The sequence below is a fragment of the Rana temporaria genome, chromosome 7 (assembly GCF_905171775.1).
Source record: "Rana temporaria chromosome 7, aRanTem1.1, whole genome shotgun sequence".
NCBI classification, from domain to species: domain Eukaryota; kingdom Metazoa; phylum Chordata; class Amphibia; order Anura; family Ranidae; genus Rana; species Rana temporaria.
The window spans coordinates 73,037,612-73,057,595 of record NC_053495.1 but is presented as its reverse complement, the minus strand read 5'-3'; the positions used below and the strand labels follow the sequence as shown (position 1 = coordinate 73,057,595).

Genomic DNA, 19,984 nt, shown 5'->3' with positions numbered 1-19,984 from the left:
TCGGACACTTTTGACACATTTTTGGGACCATTGGAATTTTTATAGCGATCAGTGCTATAAAATGCATTGGATTACTATAAAATGCCACTGGCAGTGAAGGGGTTAACAATAGGGGCGGGGTTTAAGTATGTTCCCTGGGTGTGTTCTTACTGTGGGGGGGTGGCCTCACTAGGGGAAATCACTGATCTTCTGTTCATACGTTTTATGAACAGAGGATCAGCATTTCCCCCCCTGACAAGACCAGGAGCTGTGTGTTTACACACACAGTTCCCGGTCCCCGCTCTGTAAAGAGCAATCGCGGGTGCCCTCGGTGGCGATCGTGCCCACCGGGCACGGGACTCGGGGGCGAGCGGGGGGCGCGCGCGCCCCTAGTATCCTGCGAGAGAGCCGGCGTAGAGCTACGGGCTCTCGCGCAGGGGAGCCAACGCCGCCGTAAATGACGGCGGCAGGTCGGCAAGTAGCTAAAGAACAGGAGGGGGAGAGAGATGGGGAGAGAAGGGAGGGGGGATGGAGACGAGGACAGTTCAGTGATCACAGTGTACACACTCACAGGTCCCACTCCAGGCTGGAAGATCAGACATCTTTGGCACACAGTGGAAACTGCAGCTGCTGATTTTGTTTTCATATTTCCTGCCTACACATCCCCTCTTCTCAGCTACAACTGAAGACCTATAGTGTGGGCGGGGCGGGAAGACAGAAGGAGCAGAGGTGGGAGGAGCTGTATTCCTCTGATCTCCCTGTCAGTGGGGGAGGGGGTGGATGTGTTCTTTGGGCTGTGTAAGTGTCACAGTCACTCTTACACAGAGCTGCAGCCACCAGTCTCACAATTTACAGACTGATTCTCCTGTTCTATGGATGGAGAAATCAGTCTATTTTTTTCACTGCCACTTGATAATGGGAGGCTTGTCCACCCCCCCCCCCCCCTTTGCTGGTGGAGTCCTTCCTGAAGTCGCTCTCCTCCCCTGCATGCAGGATGCAGGGGGAAAGAGCATATCGGGTGGCTGTGGCTATGCGAGCGCCGCTCATATTAAAATGCAGCTTGCACAATTGCAGTTTCAGCGAGGGAGGGGGAGATATTCCCCGCAGTTGCTGTCAGGATGCTCTACCTCTCAGGAGAGCTTGGCGGTGACCCGAGCAAGATGCGGGGGAACCGGCCTACACTTAGAACAAAAAATGTATTTTGATGGGGGGGCACATGGTGGGGCACAGCATAATTTTGGGGGGGTCAGGGCCCCCTCTGGCTCCCCTTAGTGATGCCATTGGCTGCACAGCGGCAATCACAGGTGGGTTTTAACACACTCCATTCTAGGTGGTCAGGGAGGAGAAGAATGACAGACCATGCAGTCACAGACGGAGGGACAGAGCCAGGAAGATAGCTTGTATCCAGGTGGGGGTGGGGGTGGGGGGAGAGGTTCTGGTCAATATAGCATCATGCACTGCAGAAGAAATAACATATTTGAGTAACAACAGAGTCATTACCATGTATGTGTGTAAAAGTACACTGATCACCTAAGTGAGAGTTCTGAGCATTGAAGCCAATAATCCAATTATCCCATTATCCCATCTGCAGTTTAGTGCATTTCCTTATATTGTGTTGTGAAATGTGTTTATTTATCTGTCTGTTTCAAGGCTATGTATTTGAAATCACTTGTTGTTTGCCTTACTAAGAGCCTATGCGAAACATAAAGAGCGTGACTGCAGTCACTATGCACAGAAGCACATGTGAGTTAGAACAGTATAACCACTGGTACCCCATCTATCTTCCACAACATTACATTTAAAGGCCATATAGTGGACATTACACAGTTAAGTATATCATATATATAATTATATTCCTGACTCCTTTCCCCCTCTTTGGACCAAACTTAAACTATCACTTTGCAGCTAGATAGACTGTGAGGAACCAATTCTTAAGCAGATATTAAACCCAGTAAAAAGTAACAAGTAACCATGTGGATGTCAATTTGAGAAAGAACGCCAGATGCATAATACAGCATTTTTCTAGATGGCTTTAAAATGGCTTTGTGGTTTAGTAATGCTTTTTTCTCTTTTTTTTTTACCAGCCAACAGAAAGCAATTCATCAATGGAAAGTGGAAGTGCAACTTCTGAGGACAGCTTACAGACTACACTGGAGGACAGCTTAAATCTAAGTGACTCTCCCCAGTGCACCTTGGACCTCCCTGATCTGCGTGTAGCTCCTACAACCCCCCCATACTACCCTTCCTATATCTTCTCTTTCAATTATGCAGAGGAGGAATACTCGCCCTAGCTTTGCACTTCAGAAGGTTTCAACGGCACCAACGGAGCAATAGTAGTGGTGGTAGCACTAGTCCCTGGATGTACCCTTCAATGACTCCATGGACCCTTTCTGATGAAGAAGGTGGTGGTGGCAGTCTAAGAGGAACAAGTGAGCCTTCAGAGACTCTTAGTAGCTTATCATTAACATCTCTATTTTCACCCCCCTCTCTCTTTAGCACCACCTGGTGGTGCCATGAAAAAATGCAGCAGTGTAACAGTCTTTCTGTTGCCCCCTCTAGGGTAAGAGGAGCAAAGCAATTTTACGCAGATAGATCCACAGGGCTTCCTTTCAATGCCATCATGGGTGAATGGATTTCTTACCAAACTTCTGTTCCCCTCAGAAAACCAAGAGAACCATAGTAGTACTGGAAAACTGCCAACTGTGGAAAGAGTGATACCTGCCGGTAGTGTCTCAGGAAATGTGGTCTTTGGCAATAATAATCGGCTGAACAGACTGAGATTTTGTTCTCTTTTATAGGGATGGGAAGCCAGGTCATATTGCTAGGATATGAATTTTTAACTCTGAAACAGAAGAAAATGGGCTTACGGCTCTCAAGCAGACCAGCAGAAAACACTATATTACCTCACTGTGTGAGCAGCCAAGCAATGCAACTGGAGAGAGGAGATGTACCGATTGGCTGAGCTCTCAGGCTCTATAGTGGAAGAACCGCTGTACTGTATCTAGCCCTTTGAGGCCATTACATATAGTAAATAATATATGTATTACTTTATTTATATATATTTTATTTTTTACTGTTGCTTGGGACTTCCTGAAAGTTTGTATATAAAAGGTATCTTTATGTGGCAATACAACATATTTGGAGGAGGAGAAACAATAATCTTGGTTTTTGAAAATCCTAGTTTTATCTGTGAAATGCACACATACAACAACAGATTTTGATACTTAGCGTTTGAATGGGACGTCACATACAACGCTTTGACAACTGAAAAAGCAAGATACACTTTAAATGATCTAAATAATCACAACACATATTTATATTTCTACGCTGCCTCAAAAATAACATGGAATTACAAAAAGCTTAACATAATACCCAAACTAAATAGTTTTACCTGTGATACAAGAGTAATGTACAGTAGGTACTATAGATCCTTAAAGCGGTCCTCCACCCTAAAGTGGAGTCCCGCTGATCGGAACCCATCCCCCCCACCGGTGTCACTTTTGACACCTTTCAGGGGGGAGGGGGGGTGCAGACACCTGTCTAAAGACAGGTATTTGCACCCACTTCCGGCCACACGATACGGGCGAAAGACGGGCATTCCGTCACATCCCGTCTGTCGCCCGTTGTGTGCTGGGAACACTCGGCTCCCAGCACACAGCGTGTGAGCCAATCGGCGGGCGCAGCGCGACTCGCGCATGCGCCGTAGGGAACGGGCATGAAGCCGCAGCGCTTCACTTCCTGGTTCCCTCAGCATGGATGGCGGGGGGGAGCAGCAGAGTGACGAGCGATCGCTCGTGCTCTGCTGCGATCGGCGCTGGACTCCAGGACAGGTAAGTGTCCTATTATTAAAAGTCAGCAGCTGCAGTATTTGTAGCTGCTGGCTTTTAATATATTTTTCCCGTGGCACATCCGCTTTAAAGCAGAACTTTACCCAAAAAGTCGAAGTTCCACTCTTTCCCCTGCTCCACTCCCCTGTTTATTTGTCCTGGTTTTGACAGGTACACGCACTTCTACTACCGCTCGTCACGCCTAGGCAATCTGAGTGGAGGTTCTCCTCCTTTCTCCTCACCCAAAATTTCCTGCCACAGGTCCCAGAAGGCTGCAGGACCATTCACAACGCACAGCGAGGCTTGAGCACGCACAGTGGGCAGCTGGACATAAAGCTACAAGGAATAACAGCTGGCTGCCAAGGTTACCATGCGGCACCAGGGACCTGCACCGGTGAAGAACCTACCCGGTCTTATTACCTTAGTAAGAACTCGGGTAGGTTCTTCACCGTACTGCAGGTCACTAGTGCTGGCATGTTAACTCTGCTGGCACGCCAGCTGTTATTTCCTTGCTAAGGCTATATGGCCGCTTCCCCACTGTGCGTGCCTGAGATCGCTGTGTATTGTGAAGGGTCCAGCAGCCCTTCCGGACCTGTGACATGTCCCAGAAGGTTTTGGGCAGGTGAATGAAGGAGAGGGAACACAGCGCTGGTGCCTGGTGTAGGCTGTGGACGCTGGCGACCAGGGGTGACTCGTTACTGCAGTTGGAGGGTGGCTCGCATTTGTGAGCACCCCCTGAGTCTCCAGCATCCACAGCCTCACACCAACGCGCGGCTGATGCAAAATCGGCAACAGCACAATCGTCAGCCCGCCAGCTCACTACACAGACCCTGGGACACAGAGACAGGGGACCACCCAGAACCAACGCAAAAACAGGACTTACTCCTTTATACAAGCGCATTACATTTTACCTTTGTGAGTGTTTTTACCCTTTACTATTAAAATGTTTTTGTAAATACTACGATTAGAAGCGCTCGTTCCCTCTCCTTCCTGTCCCAGTTATTTATTTAAAAGTCAAGAAGTTGATAATAGCATAGGAGGCATATATCACACTTGACTAAATTTTTAACGCTAAGCAAAGGCTCTGTTAGCCTTAGTATGGGCATTAGATTTGCATTAAAACTAGCATCTTACAAGCATTAATAAACTTTATAATGATCCCCAAAAGCACCTATGGGCAGTTTTGAAGCATTTGATGAGTGTTAGTAGCTCATAAAAAACGATCCACAAATACCTATTCCTTTACAAGAAATACAATAATATTAATGCCCCGCAACCGCACAAAAACTGCCTGCCCAGAGCTTTTGTGAAGCGTTACCCTTAGACTTGAATAGGAGGTGTTGAAAGGCTGCAAACACCCTTCTGACTCGACATCAATTTTGAAGCAAAGCGATGCTAGCGCTTCATGCTTGTGTGATGTACATTGTATTATTTGCGTAGGCATTTTAGGGGTGTTTTTAACACCTCTCAAATGCCTGCTTTTAAACAGCGAGTGTGAACTAGCCTTTTTGTGCTGGTAACATTTGTTTACAATTGGGCTACCCAAGAAAAAGTCTATGTAAAGTCAATAAACTAATAGTAGCTGGTGAAGCTGCTATTGGCTTAAAGTTTGAACTAGAAATATTTTTTTTTTTTTATTCCATAAGTCTTTATTGAGTATATAATAGTGCAAAAGACAACAAGAAAATACATTTTGAGCACATAAAATGTTCAAAGTTCAGAACACAGAATTTTTACAGGTATGAGCAAGATAAAAGGAATGGTGTAGACATTATGCATATGAAATAAACTGAAGTTTGCTGATGTATTGGTATAAGCAAAAAAAATTCATCCTTTAGTTTTGTACCTGTATTCAGGGTTTGGGAAGGGGAAGGATTGACCTAGGAGGGGGAGGGGGGGGGGGTAGGGTAAAAAAAAAAAAAAAGAGAAAACAGAGAGAGAGAAAAAGAAAGACATGTGTGCGCGTATGAGAGGAGAAAATCGCTAAACCATCAATCTCAGAGTAGACAGATCTGAGGTTCAGGCATTACAAGTTATAGGTTTTGTATTCTGGGGTGCTTTATACTCAAGCCATTTGTACCAAGTCGCATTAAATGTAGTAATCCGTTCCTGAGCAGTGCTAATGAGTTCTTCAATTCTTTCTATGTTAGTTAGCCTGCGAAACCACTCTTTCTTTGTTGGTGTGATAGTTGAACGCCAGTGGCAAGGAATACAGTGTCTAGCAGCGTTTATCATGAACATTGTGAGGGATTTCAAGTATCTCCTTCTGGGGATTAAACTATGGTGTAGCAGATATTGTGTCGGTTCTAGTCGGAGGTCTTCTGATGTGATTGAGGTAATAGTTTCATGAACCATTTTCCAGAAGGGTTGGATTAATGGGCATGACCACCAGATGTGAAGCATCGAGCCTTCCCCTACATTGCATCTCCAACACTTGTTAGAAATTTGGGATGAAAACTTATGGAGCAAGGTGGGAGTTCTGTACCATCTGGTTACAATTTTATAGCCACACTCTTGGGTGGCAACATTTAGAGAGCCCTTGTGGGCGTACATAAAAATGGTTTCCCATTCTGCTTGTGTGAAGGTCAGGTTGAGATCTTTTTCCCATGCCAGACAGACGCACTGGAGAAGTCCGCATCGGTTTCAAATAGAGAATTATACAGTATAGAAATGGTATGTCTTTGTGGTTTATTTTGCGAAAACAAGGTCTCTAAAACTGTGGGGGGTCGAGACCAGATACGGATAGGTCTTTAGCAGTCAAGAAATGTTTGATTTGCAAGTATTGCCAATGTGAAAATACAGTCGGCTTTAGTTCTCTGTTCACTTCATCTCTAGTTAATAAGATACCAGACTTAAAAAAGTGCAGAATCCGTTTGTCCCTGTGTGGCCAAGTCCTGGGAAAGAAATTACGTTCTAATCCAGGAGGAAAATCAGGATTGTTGTTTAGGGGGGTAAGTGGGCCTAGCCATGGTGACGGGCAGGTTGCTTTGAATGTGGTACGAAATATTTCTAGGGTGGGGCCAATGAGAGGATGATGTTTGGCAGCTAAAGGGTGGTGTTTCGGGTTGATCCAAGGAAGATTTCTGACTGGTTGATCAAATTGCGAGTGCTCCAATGTGACCCAATCCTTTATTGAGTGGTGGTTGTTCCAGTCCACTATCCTCGCTAGAAGGGCAGCTTGGTGATACTTACGCAGATCAGGAAGTGCAATCCCTCCCTTGTGTTTGGGTAAATTCAGTTTCGTAAATCTTAATCTTGGGGATTTGCCTCTCCAAATAAAAGAAGAGCAGGCTTGTCGAAAGGCGACAAAAAAGGCAAGAGGAAGTTTGATAGGGATCGCTTGCATAGCGTAAAGGAAGCGGGGTAGTATTGTCATTTTAATCAACGAGGCCCTGCCAAACCAGGGACATTTAAGGAGCTCCATCTCTTGAGATCTTCTTTAGATTCCTTTAGAATTGGGGTAAAGTTTAATTTGAATAAGTCAGGTAAAGATTTGGGAATCACAATTCCCAAATATGTAAAGGAATTTTCTGCCCAAGTGAATGGAAAGTTCTTCCTACAAAGGTCCACCTCGCCCGGGGATAACGTAATATTTAACGCGGTTGATTTTGAGTGGTTGATTTTTAGATTAGATATTGCTTGGAATTGTTCTAAGTCCTGTAGTAGATTGGGTAGGGATATATGGGGAAGCGAAAGGAAGAGAAGCATGTCGTCCGCAAATGCGGCTATCTTGTACATTTTGTCATTTATTTGTATTCCCTTGATATCTGGGTTTTCCCGTATTCTATTTAACAAGGGTTCCAATGTTAGTACATAAAGTAAAGGGGAGAGGGGGCAGCCCTGTCTCGTTCCGTTTCGTAGTTTGAAGGCGTCCGACAGGTGGCCATTGACGCGTACTCTTGCAACCGGGTTTACATAGAGGGCTTGAACATATGATCTCATTAAGGAGGGATACCAATATGTTTCAATACCGCGTCAAGATAGTCCCAGGCCACTCTGTCGAACGCCTTCTCGGCGTCTAGTGACAAAAAAAAGCCTTTTACCTTGTTAGAAGTAAGCCAATGGTGAACATTTAACGCTTTAATCGTGTTGTCACGTCCCTCTCTGCCTGGGATAAACCCTACTTGATCAAGGGAGATGAGGGAAGTTAGCAGTGGGACGAGTCTATTAGCTAGTATTTTGGCGTATATCTTAACATCCACATTGATCAGGGAAATTGGTCTATAGTTTGCAACCTGGGTAGGATCCTTTCCCTCCTTGGGAATTACAGATATATGGGCTTCTAGTAGTTGGGCTGGTGGGTTTTGCTCAGAGTGGAGGGCTCGGAAGGTTTTTAGAAATCTGGGTTTTAATATGTCTGTGAAGGTCTTGTAGTACATTAGAGGAAGACCATCCGGACCTGGAGCTTTTCCTACCTTCATGTCTTTAATGGCCTTGTCAAATTCGCATTCTGATATGGGCGCATCAAGATCTTGTGCTACATTGTCAGGTATTTTTGGTGGGCTGTATTTTTGTAGGAACTCTTCGATAAGTTGTGATCTTTTAGCCGTATTGTGGGGGCATTTTGGGTTAGAGGGTAGTTATATAGAGTTTGATAATACATTTCAAATTGCTTGGCTATCTCTTCGTTAGAGGAGTGTATCTTGCCTGTGTTGTCTCTAAGTTGGTGGATTGTGGCAGCAGCCTTTTTATCTTGGACCGCCTTCGCTAAAAGTTTACCACTCTTGTTACCTTGTTCGTAATATATTTTATGACGTAGTATGTATTGTCTTTTAGTCTTTAAGCTTAATTCTTCCGACAGGGATAGTCTGGCATTCGTCAGCTCCTCCAGGGTATGCGCTGCAATAGTTTGTTTATGAGCTGCCTCTAATGTCTGTATTTGAGCGATCAAGGATTTAATCCTCAACTGCTGGTCTTTTTTCTGTCTGGCTATTGCGGCGATGAACTCCCCCCTCATGACACACTTATGTGCTTCCCACTGGGACAGAAGTGAAGTGTCTCCATTTTCGTTCCGTAAGAAATAGTCTGTCAGTGTATCGTTAAAGGATTGTACATGGACCTGGTCTTTCAGGATAGATGAATTGAGTCTCCACGTTTTTGTTGTAGTGATTCGGTCTGGGAAATTAATGTCATAGTGATTGGGTGGTGGTCAGATATCAACATAGGCTCAATTGTGGCACTTTTCAGTAATTTTAAGTCTGCTTGAGATAGAAAAAGTGGTCTATCCTAGAATATTTTTGGCATACTGCTGAAAAGAATGTGTAATCTTTGGTTTGCGGGTTTAAGGTTCTCCAGGCGTCATGTAGCATTAAACCTTGAAATTGAAGTTTAATTTGTTTCAGTGCTCTATAAGGAAGGCTCGACGCTCCGTTTGAAGTATCTAAAATGGATTGAGAGGGACATTAAAGTCACCTCCTAGTATGAGCATACCTGAAGCAAAGGTGGTCAGCAATTGTTTAATCTTACGAAAGAATGCTACCTGTTTTGTGTTAGGGGCATACACACTTGCAATAGTGATCTGGTGTGATCTAAGTTTCCCTTTAAGAAATACGTATCTCCCATCTGGGTCTAGCATAGTGTCTTGTATTTGGAATGGGGTGTTTTGCTATCAGCACTGAGACTCCTTTTGTTTTCCCGTCAGGGTTGGATGCATGAAAAGCTAGAGGAAATCGTTTATCAGTAAATTTCGGTATTTTGCCTTTTTTAAAGTGGGTTTCTTGGGCGCATACAATATCGGCTTTGTGTTTATGGCAATCATTAAGCAGTTTAGTTCTCTTTTCAGGAATGTTGAGTCCTTTTACATTTATAGAGAGTAGCTTTAGCGCTAATGGAGTAGAGCGATGGTTATCAGGTGGCATATTCGCACTGTAACAAAAATCTCCTCAGGAAAAGAGAAAGGAAAAATAAATAAATAAAAGTGCAGAGAAAAGAAAGAAAAAAAAAAAAAAAAAAAAAAAAAAAGGGGGGGGGGTAGGAGCGGGAGGGGGAAAGTTGGGCAGGGAATTCCGGGAGTAGACCTAAACCTGAAGGTCTGCTCTAATAGTACAACCCGGTAGTATCAAAGGGTTAAAAAGTTACACCCCTTGTGTGGGAACAGTGTCTACTCGGATCAAGATACAGCAAGTGAAGTAGAATAGTGGTAGAAATTGTGATGAGCAAAAAAGACCAATATAATAGGTCTCCCTGCACCTCAGAGATTTCTCTATAAATTAGGTGTGTGGGCACTCCGGAGCGACTATCTAAAAAAATGGCGTATATCAAGCTCAGGTGAATGGATGAATAATAACTAGGGTAAAGGCTGCAAGATTACTTTGAGTTGCTAAGGGCACTACGTGAGCATGGAAAAGACATGTTAGTACGTTCTGTCACCTATAGACAAACTTCAGTTTAAAAAGTTTTTACTTCTTTGACATTTCTAATAGCGCTGTGAGCTACCGTCAGAGGGCCCTGGTGGGTATCTCAGAGTAAAATACAGATAAACAATCTCTGTTAACAAAAAAAACTGGCGACACAACCAAAATAAGCAACTTATAACAATAACAGATCCACCAAATCGACATATTATCACTTTTACATCTTTAAGTATTACCAACCCTTCCAACTGTCTGTCTCATAGTTATTTTGAGATAAAACCTAGGCCTAAAACTGATAAATAAATTTGCCTGGCACATTATCCCCAAGGAGTTAGTGATACTATGAGTAGTTTTTATAGATTATATAGAGACCATCATCTATCTTACTAATTTTGTTATAACTATATTGAATTGATACTTCTGTAAATAGTACCACAAATTACCTATTTAAAAAAGAAAAAAAAAAAACAAACCCAAAAAAAGCAAAAACAGAATTATCAGATAGTGAGACATATCGCGCATGGTACCTGTCTCCGCAAAGTTTTCCGCCACCTACATCTCCAAAGAGGATACCTTCCTTCAGGGGCGTAAGGTAGATTATGTCAACTTAGTAATATATGCTAGCATATTTAAGATATTCTGAGAGTAGGGCGCACTGTAGGATCTATACCTGGATTATACTTCCTTTACCTTATGACCTCAGTGATCTCGTAATATAATCCAAAGAGAATCAACCTATGATGGATCAATTATGCTTTTGACTGGATCTTAACTAACAGTATCCCCCCAAGTCCTCCACCCCCCCCTCCCCCCACGCGGGAGTATATTCAAGAAACATGTATAGAAAATATAATAACAATGTAAGCAACCAGAGAAGAGCGGCCTCTAGTGGCCTAAACGTATATTACTGAAGATTAAGATTGATTCAGAGTCAATCATCTCAAACTCAATACGTGTACCCCTATTACTGTGTGGGATTATGGAACAGGTCCCATGGATCAAAAGGGGTACTTACAGCTAGTTAACCGTCTTGTCTGGTAAGTAGCAGGCATATAGCAGTATTCAACTGAAGCGTCTCAGTCCTGAATAATAATGAGTAAACTTGAGGGTCGCGTATTTCTCTTCATACGTAGCTTCTTGTTTACTTGTTACCTGACGCAAGAGCAAAAAAAAAAAAAAAAAAAAAAAAGAAAAACGAAACTTGGGAGGGGGGGCCCAGGGAGGAACCAGCAAGATAGGGGTACATGTCCCCAGCAAAAAGAAGAAAGATACAGTTTGTCGGTATATGGTTGACTTGTCCTTGTCATTTCAACCAGGATAGGCTCTCAATATTCTCGTGAAGCCTTTGTCTCTCATTTTCCTTTCTCCTTCCCCCACCCATAAGGTGGGATGTTTTCCATCTTATGTATAAATGTTCGTAGGCTTCATACAGATCATTACTGTGGTACAAAGGTTGAGATGTCAGGTGTCCATCTGATCAGGGCGATCCAGGCGGTCTCTGCGTCTTGGTGGGGACAAGTCGGGACTTCCTCGGGCTGCTCCTCCTCTGTTGCGATGGGGCGAGGAAAGTCTGCGGCGCCGGTCTCCGGTCCTCTGTGCTCTCGGGTTGTTGGTACTGATCACTTCGATCCAGTTGTCATGTATCATGAAGGAGTTATACCACTCAGGGACATCTACAAGTGGGATGTTCAGGGTTTCACAGAGAACGAAGTTCATCAGGTGTGCGAAGCAGTGCCGTGTGGCCTCTCCAGGTAGCAGAGAGACAGAACGGGAACTTCCATCTATATGGGATGTTTCTGGATCTTAGCTGTTCTAAGAGTGGTCTTAGAGCTCTGCGCTGTTGCAAAGTGATGTTAGAGAGATCTTGGTAGAGTTTAATCTCATTGCCGTTAAAAATGACCCTGTTTTTCTCCCTTGCCTTCTTAAGTATAGCCTCTTTTAGTGGAAAGTTAACAAGGCAGCACACAATATCCCTGGGGGGTTCATTGTCTCTCCCCCTAGGCCTGAGGGCCCTGTGGATTCTCTCGAATTCAATGGGGGAGTCAGGGGGTCTTTCCAAGAGATCATTGAATATCTGTGTCGCAGTTTGTTCTACAGGGTTCTGGTCTGCGCTTTCAGGGACACCCCTTACTCTAATGTTGTGCCTCCTTCCGCGATTGTCCAGATCCTCTAAATGGCGAGTAATGTCAATTAGATGGGACAGATGTAGATCTGAGGACTTCTGGACCTGCTTAATGGCTTCTGCATGTCTTGCTGTGGATTGCTCCACTGCCCCATACGCCCTGCTACACTCTGGATGTCAGCTTTGAGGTCAGATATGGCAGATTTGATGTCATGAGCCACTGCCTGTAAATCAGCTAGGCAGAGAGGCTGTGAAGGCTGAGGAGGAGGATGGAGTGATTGCACTGATTGGGCCTGCAGCCCCTGCGTGCCATGAGGTGAGCCATCCATGATGGGATAGGAGCCTCCTAGTGGGACAAGTGGTTGTGGGATAACTGCTGCAGCGTGGCTTTCTTCCCTCTGTTGTTTAAACAATGCAGGAATGGTGGATGTGCCCTGTATGACGCCCGCTGTGACTTGCGGTCCGTCGGCGATAGAGCTGGAGCCGCCGAGCGGCGTGTGCTGCTTAGGCGAGGCCGCGGATGTGAGGCCTTCTCCCAGCGAGGCCCGGAACATCGCGGGGATACAAATGTTTTGCGGCTGGGCCGTGTTTTGTGGTCCGCGGGAGGCAGCAGCGCTGCGGTCGCCCTTACCCATCCGTGGAGCTCCTGTCCTGAGCTGTAAAGCTTATTTTAGCCGCTCCTGTGTGCCGGAGGACGGGAGTCACACGTCCATCTTGGTCCGGAGTTAGGCCACGCCCCCTAGAAATATTATTCCTGTTAAAATCAAATCAAAATGTCTTTACTGAAGTACTTTATCATTTGCCTTGACTATTGATCACAACTAGATTAAAACTTTCTAGTTGATGTCCTGACCACAGGCTGTGCCCTCTTATTGGCATGTCATGCATACTATACAGAAGGGATTAGGTTCAGGTTCGCTGCTACCATGGATTTATGGCAAACCCTAGGCAAATTTATGCATGATTTTGCCAAACTGAATTCTTTCTTAACATAATGTACTACCTGGCCTTTGAACTTACGTCAGCTGGCTTAGAATGGACAATAGGTTGGATTTTGAACAAGCCAGCCTGCTCACTAGAAGTCTGGTGTCACAACAGCCATATTAGCAATGTGCTTTATCTTTAAAAAATAAAGCATAGGGATTGCTGCTAACAAACTACATAAGGGGAGATTAGTGTAGGGCTTTTTAAGGTTGATGTAAACCCTTATGCCGCGTACACACGGTCGTTTTTTCGGCATTAAAAAAAATGACATTTTTCAGCATGTCCAAAAAAACGAAGTTTTTTCCAACTTCATCATTAAAAAAGATGTTGCCCACACACCATAGTTTTTGAAAAATGATGAACAAAGCGCGGTGACGTACAACACGTACAACGGCACTCTGAAGGGGAAGTTCTATTCGCCTTTGGGCTGCTTTTAGCTGATTCCTTGTTAGTAAAAGACGATTCGCGTTTTTTTGTCTGTTACAGCGTGATGAATGTGCTTACTCCATTATGAATGGTAGTTTTACCAGAACGAGCGCTCCCATCTCATAACTCGCTTCTGGGCATGAGCGGGTTTAAAACGTCGTTTTAGCCCACACATCGATAATTTTTTACAACCCGAAAAACTACATTTTAAAAAAACGACATTAAAAAATGCAGCATGTTCGAATTTTTTTTTTTTTCATTTTTCAGAAGTTGAAAAAACGATGTGAAGCCCACACAACGATGATTTTAAATGATGTTTTTAAAAAAGTCGTTTTTTTTTCATGCCGAAAAACGACTGTGGTTTTTTTGGTTTTGTTTTTCAAAGAACACATTTCCTAATTGTTGCTGGCTGCAATTGTTTTCACAATCCTTTTGAAAATGGTGACAATAGCAACTGGAATATGCCTGATCAATGCACATCAGCACAGCAATGTATAGGTTTCTTTTGGAGAGCAGTGATTTACAGGCTTGAAATTATAGGATATACAGTGCCTTGAAAAGGTGTTCATACCCCTTGAAATTTTCCAAATTTTGTCATGTTACAACCAAAAACATAAGTGTATTTTATTGGGATTTCATGTTATAGACCAACTCAAAGTGGCACATGTGAAGTGGAAGGAAAATGATAAATGTTTTTAATTTATTTTTTTACAAATAATAATCTGAAAAGTGTGGCGCGCATTCATCCCACTTTACTCTGATACCCCTAACTAAAATTAGTAAATAGAGTCCACCTGTGTGTAATTTAATCTCAGCATACATACATCTGTTCTGTGAAGCCCTTACAAACAGCATCACGAAGGCCAAGGAACACACCAGACATGTCAGGGATAAAGTTGTGGAGAAGTTTAAAGCAGGGTTGAGTTATAAAAAACATCCCAAGCTTTGAACATACCACGGAGCACTATTCAATCCATCACCGGAAAATAAAAAGGAGTATGGCACAACTGCAAACATACAAAGACATGGTTGTCCACCTAAACTGACAAGCCGGGCAAGGAAAGCATTCATCAGAGAAGCAGCCACAGGAGAACTATTAGTCGTGCACGCCACAAATCTGGCTTTATGGAAGAGTGACAAGAAGAAAGCCATGGTTAAAAGAAAGCCATAAGAAGTCCCATTTGTAGTTTGTGAGAAGCCACATGGGGACACAGCAAACATGTGGAATAAGGTGCTCTGGTCAGATGAAACCAAAATTGAACTTTTTGGCTTAAAAGCACAACGCTAGGTGTGGCAGAAAACTAACACTGCACATCGTCCTGAACACATCACCCCCCACCGTGAAACATGGTGGTGGCAGCATCATGTTGTTAGGATGCTTTTCTTCAGGGAAGTACAGGGAAGCTGGTCAGAGTTGATGGGACGTTGGCTGGAGCCAAATACAAGGCAATCGTAGAAGAACACCTTAGTCTGCAAAAAACTTGAGACTGGGGCAGAGGTCCACCTTCCAGCAGGACAATGACCCTAAACATACAGCCAGAGCTACAATGGAATGGTTTAGATAAAAGCATATTCATGTGTTATAATGGCCCAGTCAAAGTCCAGACCTAAATTCAATGGAGAATCTGTGACAAGACATGAAATTTGATGTTCACAGATGCTCTCTGTCCAATCTGACAGAGGTGTACATTTAATAAACCGTGATAAGCCGAGATCATGATGATCACGGCTTATCTCAGAGCATTGCCGGTTTAATAAACTGAGATAAGGAGCAGAGAACATATTCTCCGCTTCTCATCACAGCACATGGCTGTTTTGTCACAAACGGCCAGTTTATTAACCGAGATCTGAAGATCTCACACCCCTTCCACTGAAATATCTCCCTTCCAGATTCACCAGCTCAGAGGTGGAGAATCTGGGAGAGAAGCTGGTGTGATAAGAGGAAGAAGGCTTATTTCTTCCTAATATTAGCACCAGTGGGTTAAAAATGAATATTAACAACAATATATACTGTATACATGTACATACTGTATATATACATACTGTATATACTGTATATATATATATATATATATATATATATACACTGTATATATATACATATATATATATATATATATATATATATATATATATATATATATATATATACTGTATATATGTGTGTATGTATATATATATATATATATATATATATATATATATATATACACATATATATATACACATATATACACACATGTATACATTATCAATATACACCCACGTGTGTATATATATATATATACACACACACACACACACATACACACACATGTGTATATATACAGTATATATATATATATATATATATATATATATATATATATATATATATATATATACACATACACACATATATACTGTATTTATATTTCCTGGGCGTCCTACGGCGGCACACAATGGGTTAAGCTTTCCATCTAACCCCTAAAGGAAGAAAACTAAAACAAGCAGTGAGACAAGTTAAATCAATTAATCAATGAATCAAGCACAGCAAGTCCACCTGTCCTGAAGCTATAAACCTCCCCAAGAACACACACAGACGTATTTTTTTCTTTCTTCTTACCACAGATGAAGAAGACGTGAGTGGTGTACAGTATAGGCGGCTGGGGTCCGGAGATCCCAGTTGTCACGTACCTGGTAGGAGTCTGATGTGACGAGGTCGGCCTCCCTTGTATCTCCAGCCCAGAACCCCTCTGAGGATGGGACAGATGGCGGTTCAGGTTAGGAGGAACACGAGTGCCTGTGAGTGTTGCTTGGAGTGCTGTCAGGTGGAGGTGAAGACAGAAGACACTGGTAGAGCAGCAGGCACCGGGCAAGGTGGTGTGAAGAGAACAGCTGGAGTTAAGAGGAACTCCAACCCACTTGCAGAGTCAAGTTGAACAAGTAGCGGGAACGTCCGGAATGCAGTGGTCAGAGGATAGCCGGGTTTGATAACAGACGGGCAGCGAAGTACACAAGGATCAGCAGGAGCAAGGTCAATGGATAGCCGGGATCAGAAGCCAGGTATTCAGGAGGAATCAGGGTCCAGAGGGAGAGTCAAGGAAGCCGGGTCGGTAACAGGAATCTGGTAGATAATACAGGTGTCAGGAAATCAGGAACTGCTGAAGACCAGTCAGCACCGCCTGATGATCAGAGCTCTCTTTAAATAGGCAGCAGGAAGGATCTTCCTGTCACATGATGAGCCTATGGCTCCCATTACTTCTACTGGCAAGATTGCCAGTACTTCCTCTATGGCCATTTCTTCTACTGGCAAGATTGCCAGTACTTCTTCCATGGCCATTTCTTCTACTGGCAAGATTGCCAGTACTTCTTCTACGGACATTTCCTTGACACTCCGTCCTTTCCTTACATTGCCCCCCCTCTTACGGGCAGCCTCTGGATGCCCCTCAGGGCTCTCTTCTCTGGGTGGCGTTGAAAAAAGGCTTGCACCAATCTTGGTGCATGTATGTTAGAAGCCGGTTCCCAAGAATTTTCTTCCGGGCCGTAGCCCTTCCATTTGACAAGGAACTGAGTAAGATTATTTCTACGTCTACAGTCCAATACAGACTCTACTTCAAATTCCTCATTCCCTTCAATTAGCACAGGAGAGGGAACTTCCGAGACCCGGTTAGGGAAGGGGTTTGGCATGGTTGGTTTCAATAAGAAAACGTGGAATACCGGGTGCATCTTCAGATTCTTGGGTAACACCAATTCAAAAGCCACTGCATTGATCTTCCGTTTCACAGGGAAGGGGCCCAAAAATTTGGGACCAAGTTTCCTCGAGGGACAACTTAATTTAAGATTGGTCGTGGATAGCCAGACTTTATCCCCAGGCTCCAGGTTCAGATTGCCTCTTCTCTTCTTGTCAAAGAACTTTTTGTTACTTGCTTGAGACTTAGAGATTGCATCCTGTAGCACCTGATTGTTGGTAGAAAAGAAGTTTAAACCGGTCTTGTACAGCAGGTACGGGAGATTCAACAGGTAGTTCTGGTAGAAAGGATGGATGATAGCCAAGATTAGCGAAGAAAGGGGATTGATTGGTTGCTGAGTGCATGGTGTTGTTATATGAGAACTCTGCAAGGCGGAAGGAGGGATAGCCAATCGTCTTGTGCGAAGGAGGAGAAACACCGTAGGTACTGCTCAAGGGTTTGGTTCGTCCTCTCAGTCTGACCGTTGGTTTGTGGATGATATGCAGAGGACAGACGAAGTTCAATATTTAGTGCTTCACATAAGGCCCTCCAAAATCTAGAGGTGAATTGTACCCCTCGGTCGGAAATAATACTGTCGGGAATACCATGCAATCTGACAATCTCCTTGATGAAAGCCGTAGCCGTTTCTGTAGCAGAAGGAGTGCCTTGCAAGGGTACAAAGTGAGCCATCTTAGTGAGGCGATCCACCACGACAAAGATGGTATTAAAGTCCTCAGATGGGGGAAGTTCCACGATAAAATCCATGGAGATCATGCTCCATGGTTTCTTAGGTACAGGGAGAGGTTCCAGAAGACCCCAAGTCTTGGTTCTGTCCGTCTTATTTCGAAGACATGTAATACAAGATTTAACATATCTCTTACAGTCCTGCAATAATTCTGGCCACCAGAAGGAGCGTGCGACCAAATCGGCAGTCTTACGGATTCCGTAGTGACCGGCTAAGGGGTGGTCATGGCAACGTCCCAAAATGGATACTCTGAATTGTTCAGGGATAAAGACTTGTTCCCCATGGAGATAAAAGCCATTCTTTAGTTGAAGCGCTAAGTCCTGTGGAGGTGGTTGGTTGATCACACTTGCCTTTATCTGAGACATCAGATCTGCTTGAAGGATCAAAAATTTTTTAGCCGGGAGGATGGTATCAGGCTCTGCGGAATTCACAGGATCTTTAAACATTCGAGACAAGGCGTCTGGCTTACCGTTCTTAGAGCCGGGGCGAAAGGTGATGTGAAACACAAAACGAGAGAAAAACAATGCCCATCTTGCTTGTCGAGGTCTTAACCGTTTAGCTGTCCTTAGATATTCTAAATTTTTGTGATCCGTGAAGATGAGAATCGGATGAGAGGCTCCTTCCAGGAGGTAGCGCCATTCTTCAAGTGCAGCTTTAATAGCAAGCAATTCCCGGTCCCCAACGTCATAGTTCCTCTCGGACGGGTTTAGCTTCTTGGAGAAGAAGGCCACAGGGTGAAGCAGGGACTTAGGACCCTGACGTTGGGACAATATAGCCCCGACTGCATTTTCGGAGGCATCAACCTCCAATACAAAGGCCAAGGCAGGGTCGGGGTGCTTCAGGATGGGAGCTGAGGTAAACAAGATCTTTAGTTGCTCAAAGGCCTCTTGAGCTTCGGGTGTCCACTGGAAAGGAATATGCTGCTTGGTTAATTGCGTGATGGGGGAAATAATGCCAGAAAAGTTCTTAATGAATTTCCTGTAGAAATTGGCAAATCCACGAACCGCTGAACGGCTTTCCTGTCAGTAGGAGCAGGCCATTCCAGAACAGATGTAACTTTCTGCGGGTCCATTGAGATCCCATCAGCGGAAATAACAAGTCCAAGGAAATGTGTAATTTGTTTTTCGAAATCGCATTTTTCAGCTTTTGCGTAGAGAGAGTGTTTCCTGAGTCGGTCCAAGACTTTCTTGACATGGATCTGATGAGATTCGAGGGATTCAGAGAAGATCAGGATGTCATCTAAATAAACTATGACAAATAAGTCAAGATAGTCCCGAAAAACATCATTCACTAGATGTTGGAAGGTGGCTGGGGCATTGCAGAGTCCAAATGGCATGACTAGATACTCAAAGTGACCGAAGCGTGTTCGAAAGGCCGTCTTCCATTCATCCCCTTCCCTGATTCTAACCAAGTTGTATGCCCCTCTCAAGTCTAGTTTTGAGAATATCCGTGCCCCCCGCAGCCTCTGGAACAGTTCGGGGATCAGGGGAAGAGGGTACCTGTTTTTAACAGTGATCTTGTTAAGGTCCCGGTAATCAATGCAGGGTCTTAAGGAGTGATCTTTCTTCTCCACAAAGAATATACCGGCACCTGCAGGTGACGTGGAGGGTCGGATGAACTTTTTTTCCAAACTTTCATCTATGTAGGCACGTAGGGCTTCCAGTTCGGGTTCCGAGAGTGGGTAGATCCGGCCAAAAGGAATCTCGGCTCCTGGTAATAGCTCAATAGGGCAATCATATGTCCTGTGGGGCGGAAGAGTGTCTGCACCCTTCTTGTTGAACACGTCCAGGTATTCATGGTAAGCCGGAGGTACCAGTTTAATGGTTTCAGGGTCAGGT

The 19,984-nt window shown here is 44.0% G+C and overlaps 1 protein-coding gene across 1 annotated transcript in view; it reads left to right on the top strand.

Annotated features, from left to right (window-relative positions):
- CACNA1I (calcium voltage-gated channel subunit alpha1 I) overlaps positions 1 to 3,414 on the top strand; it is a 2,078,868-nt gene extending 2,075,454 nt beyond the window's left edge. The window contains 7 exon segments of the mRNA XM_040359583.1: positions 707 to 708; positions 2,064 to 2,207; positions 2,209 to 2,289; positions 2,291 to 2,467; positions 2,469 to 2,508; positions 2,511 to 2,566; positions 2,568 to 3,414. Coding sequence (XP_040215517.1) covers positions 707 to 708; positions 2,064 to 2,207; positions 2,209 to 2,289; positions 2,291 to 2,467; positions 2,469 to 2,508; positions 2,511 to 2,566; positions 2,568 to 2,777 — 710 coding nt within the window. The 3' untranslated portion in view covers positions 2,778 to 3,414.
- The last annotated feature ends 16,570 nt before the right edge of the window (positions 3,415 to 19,984 follow it).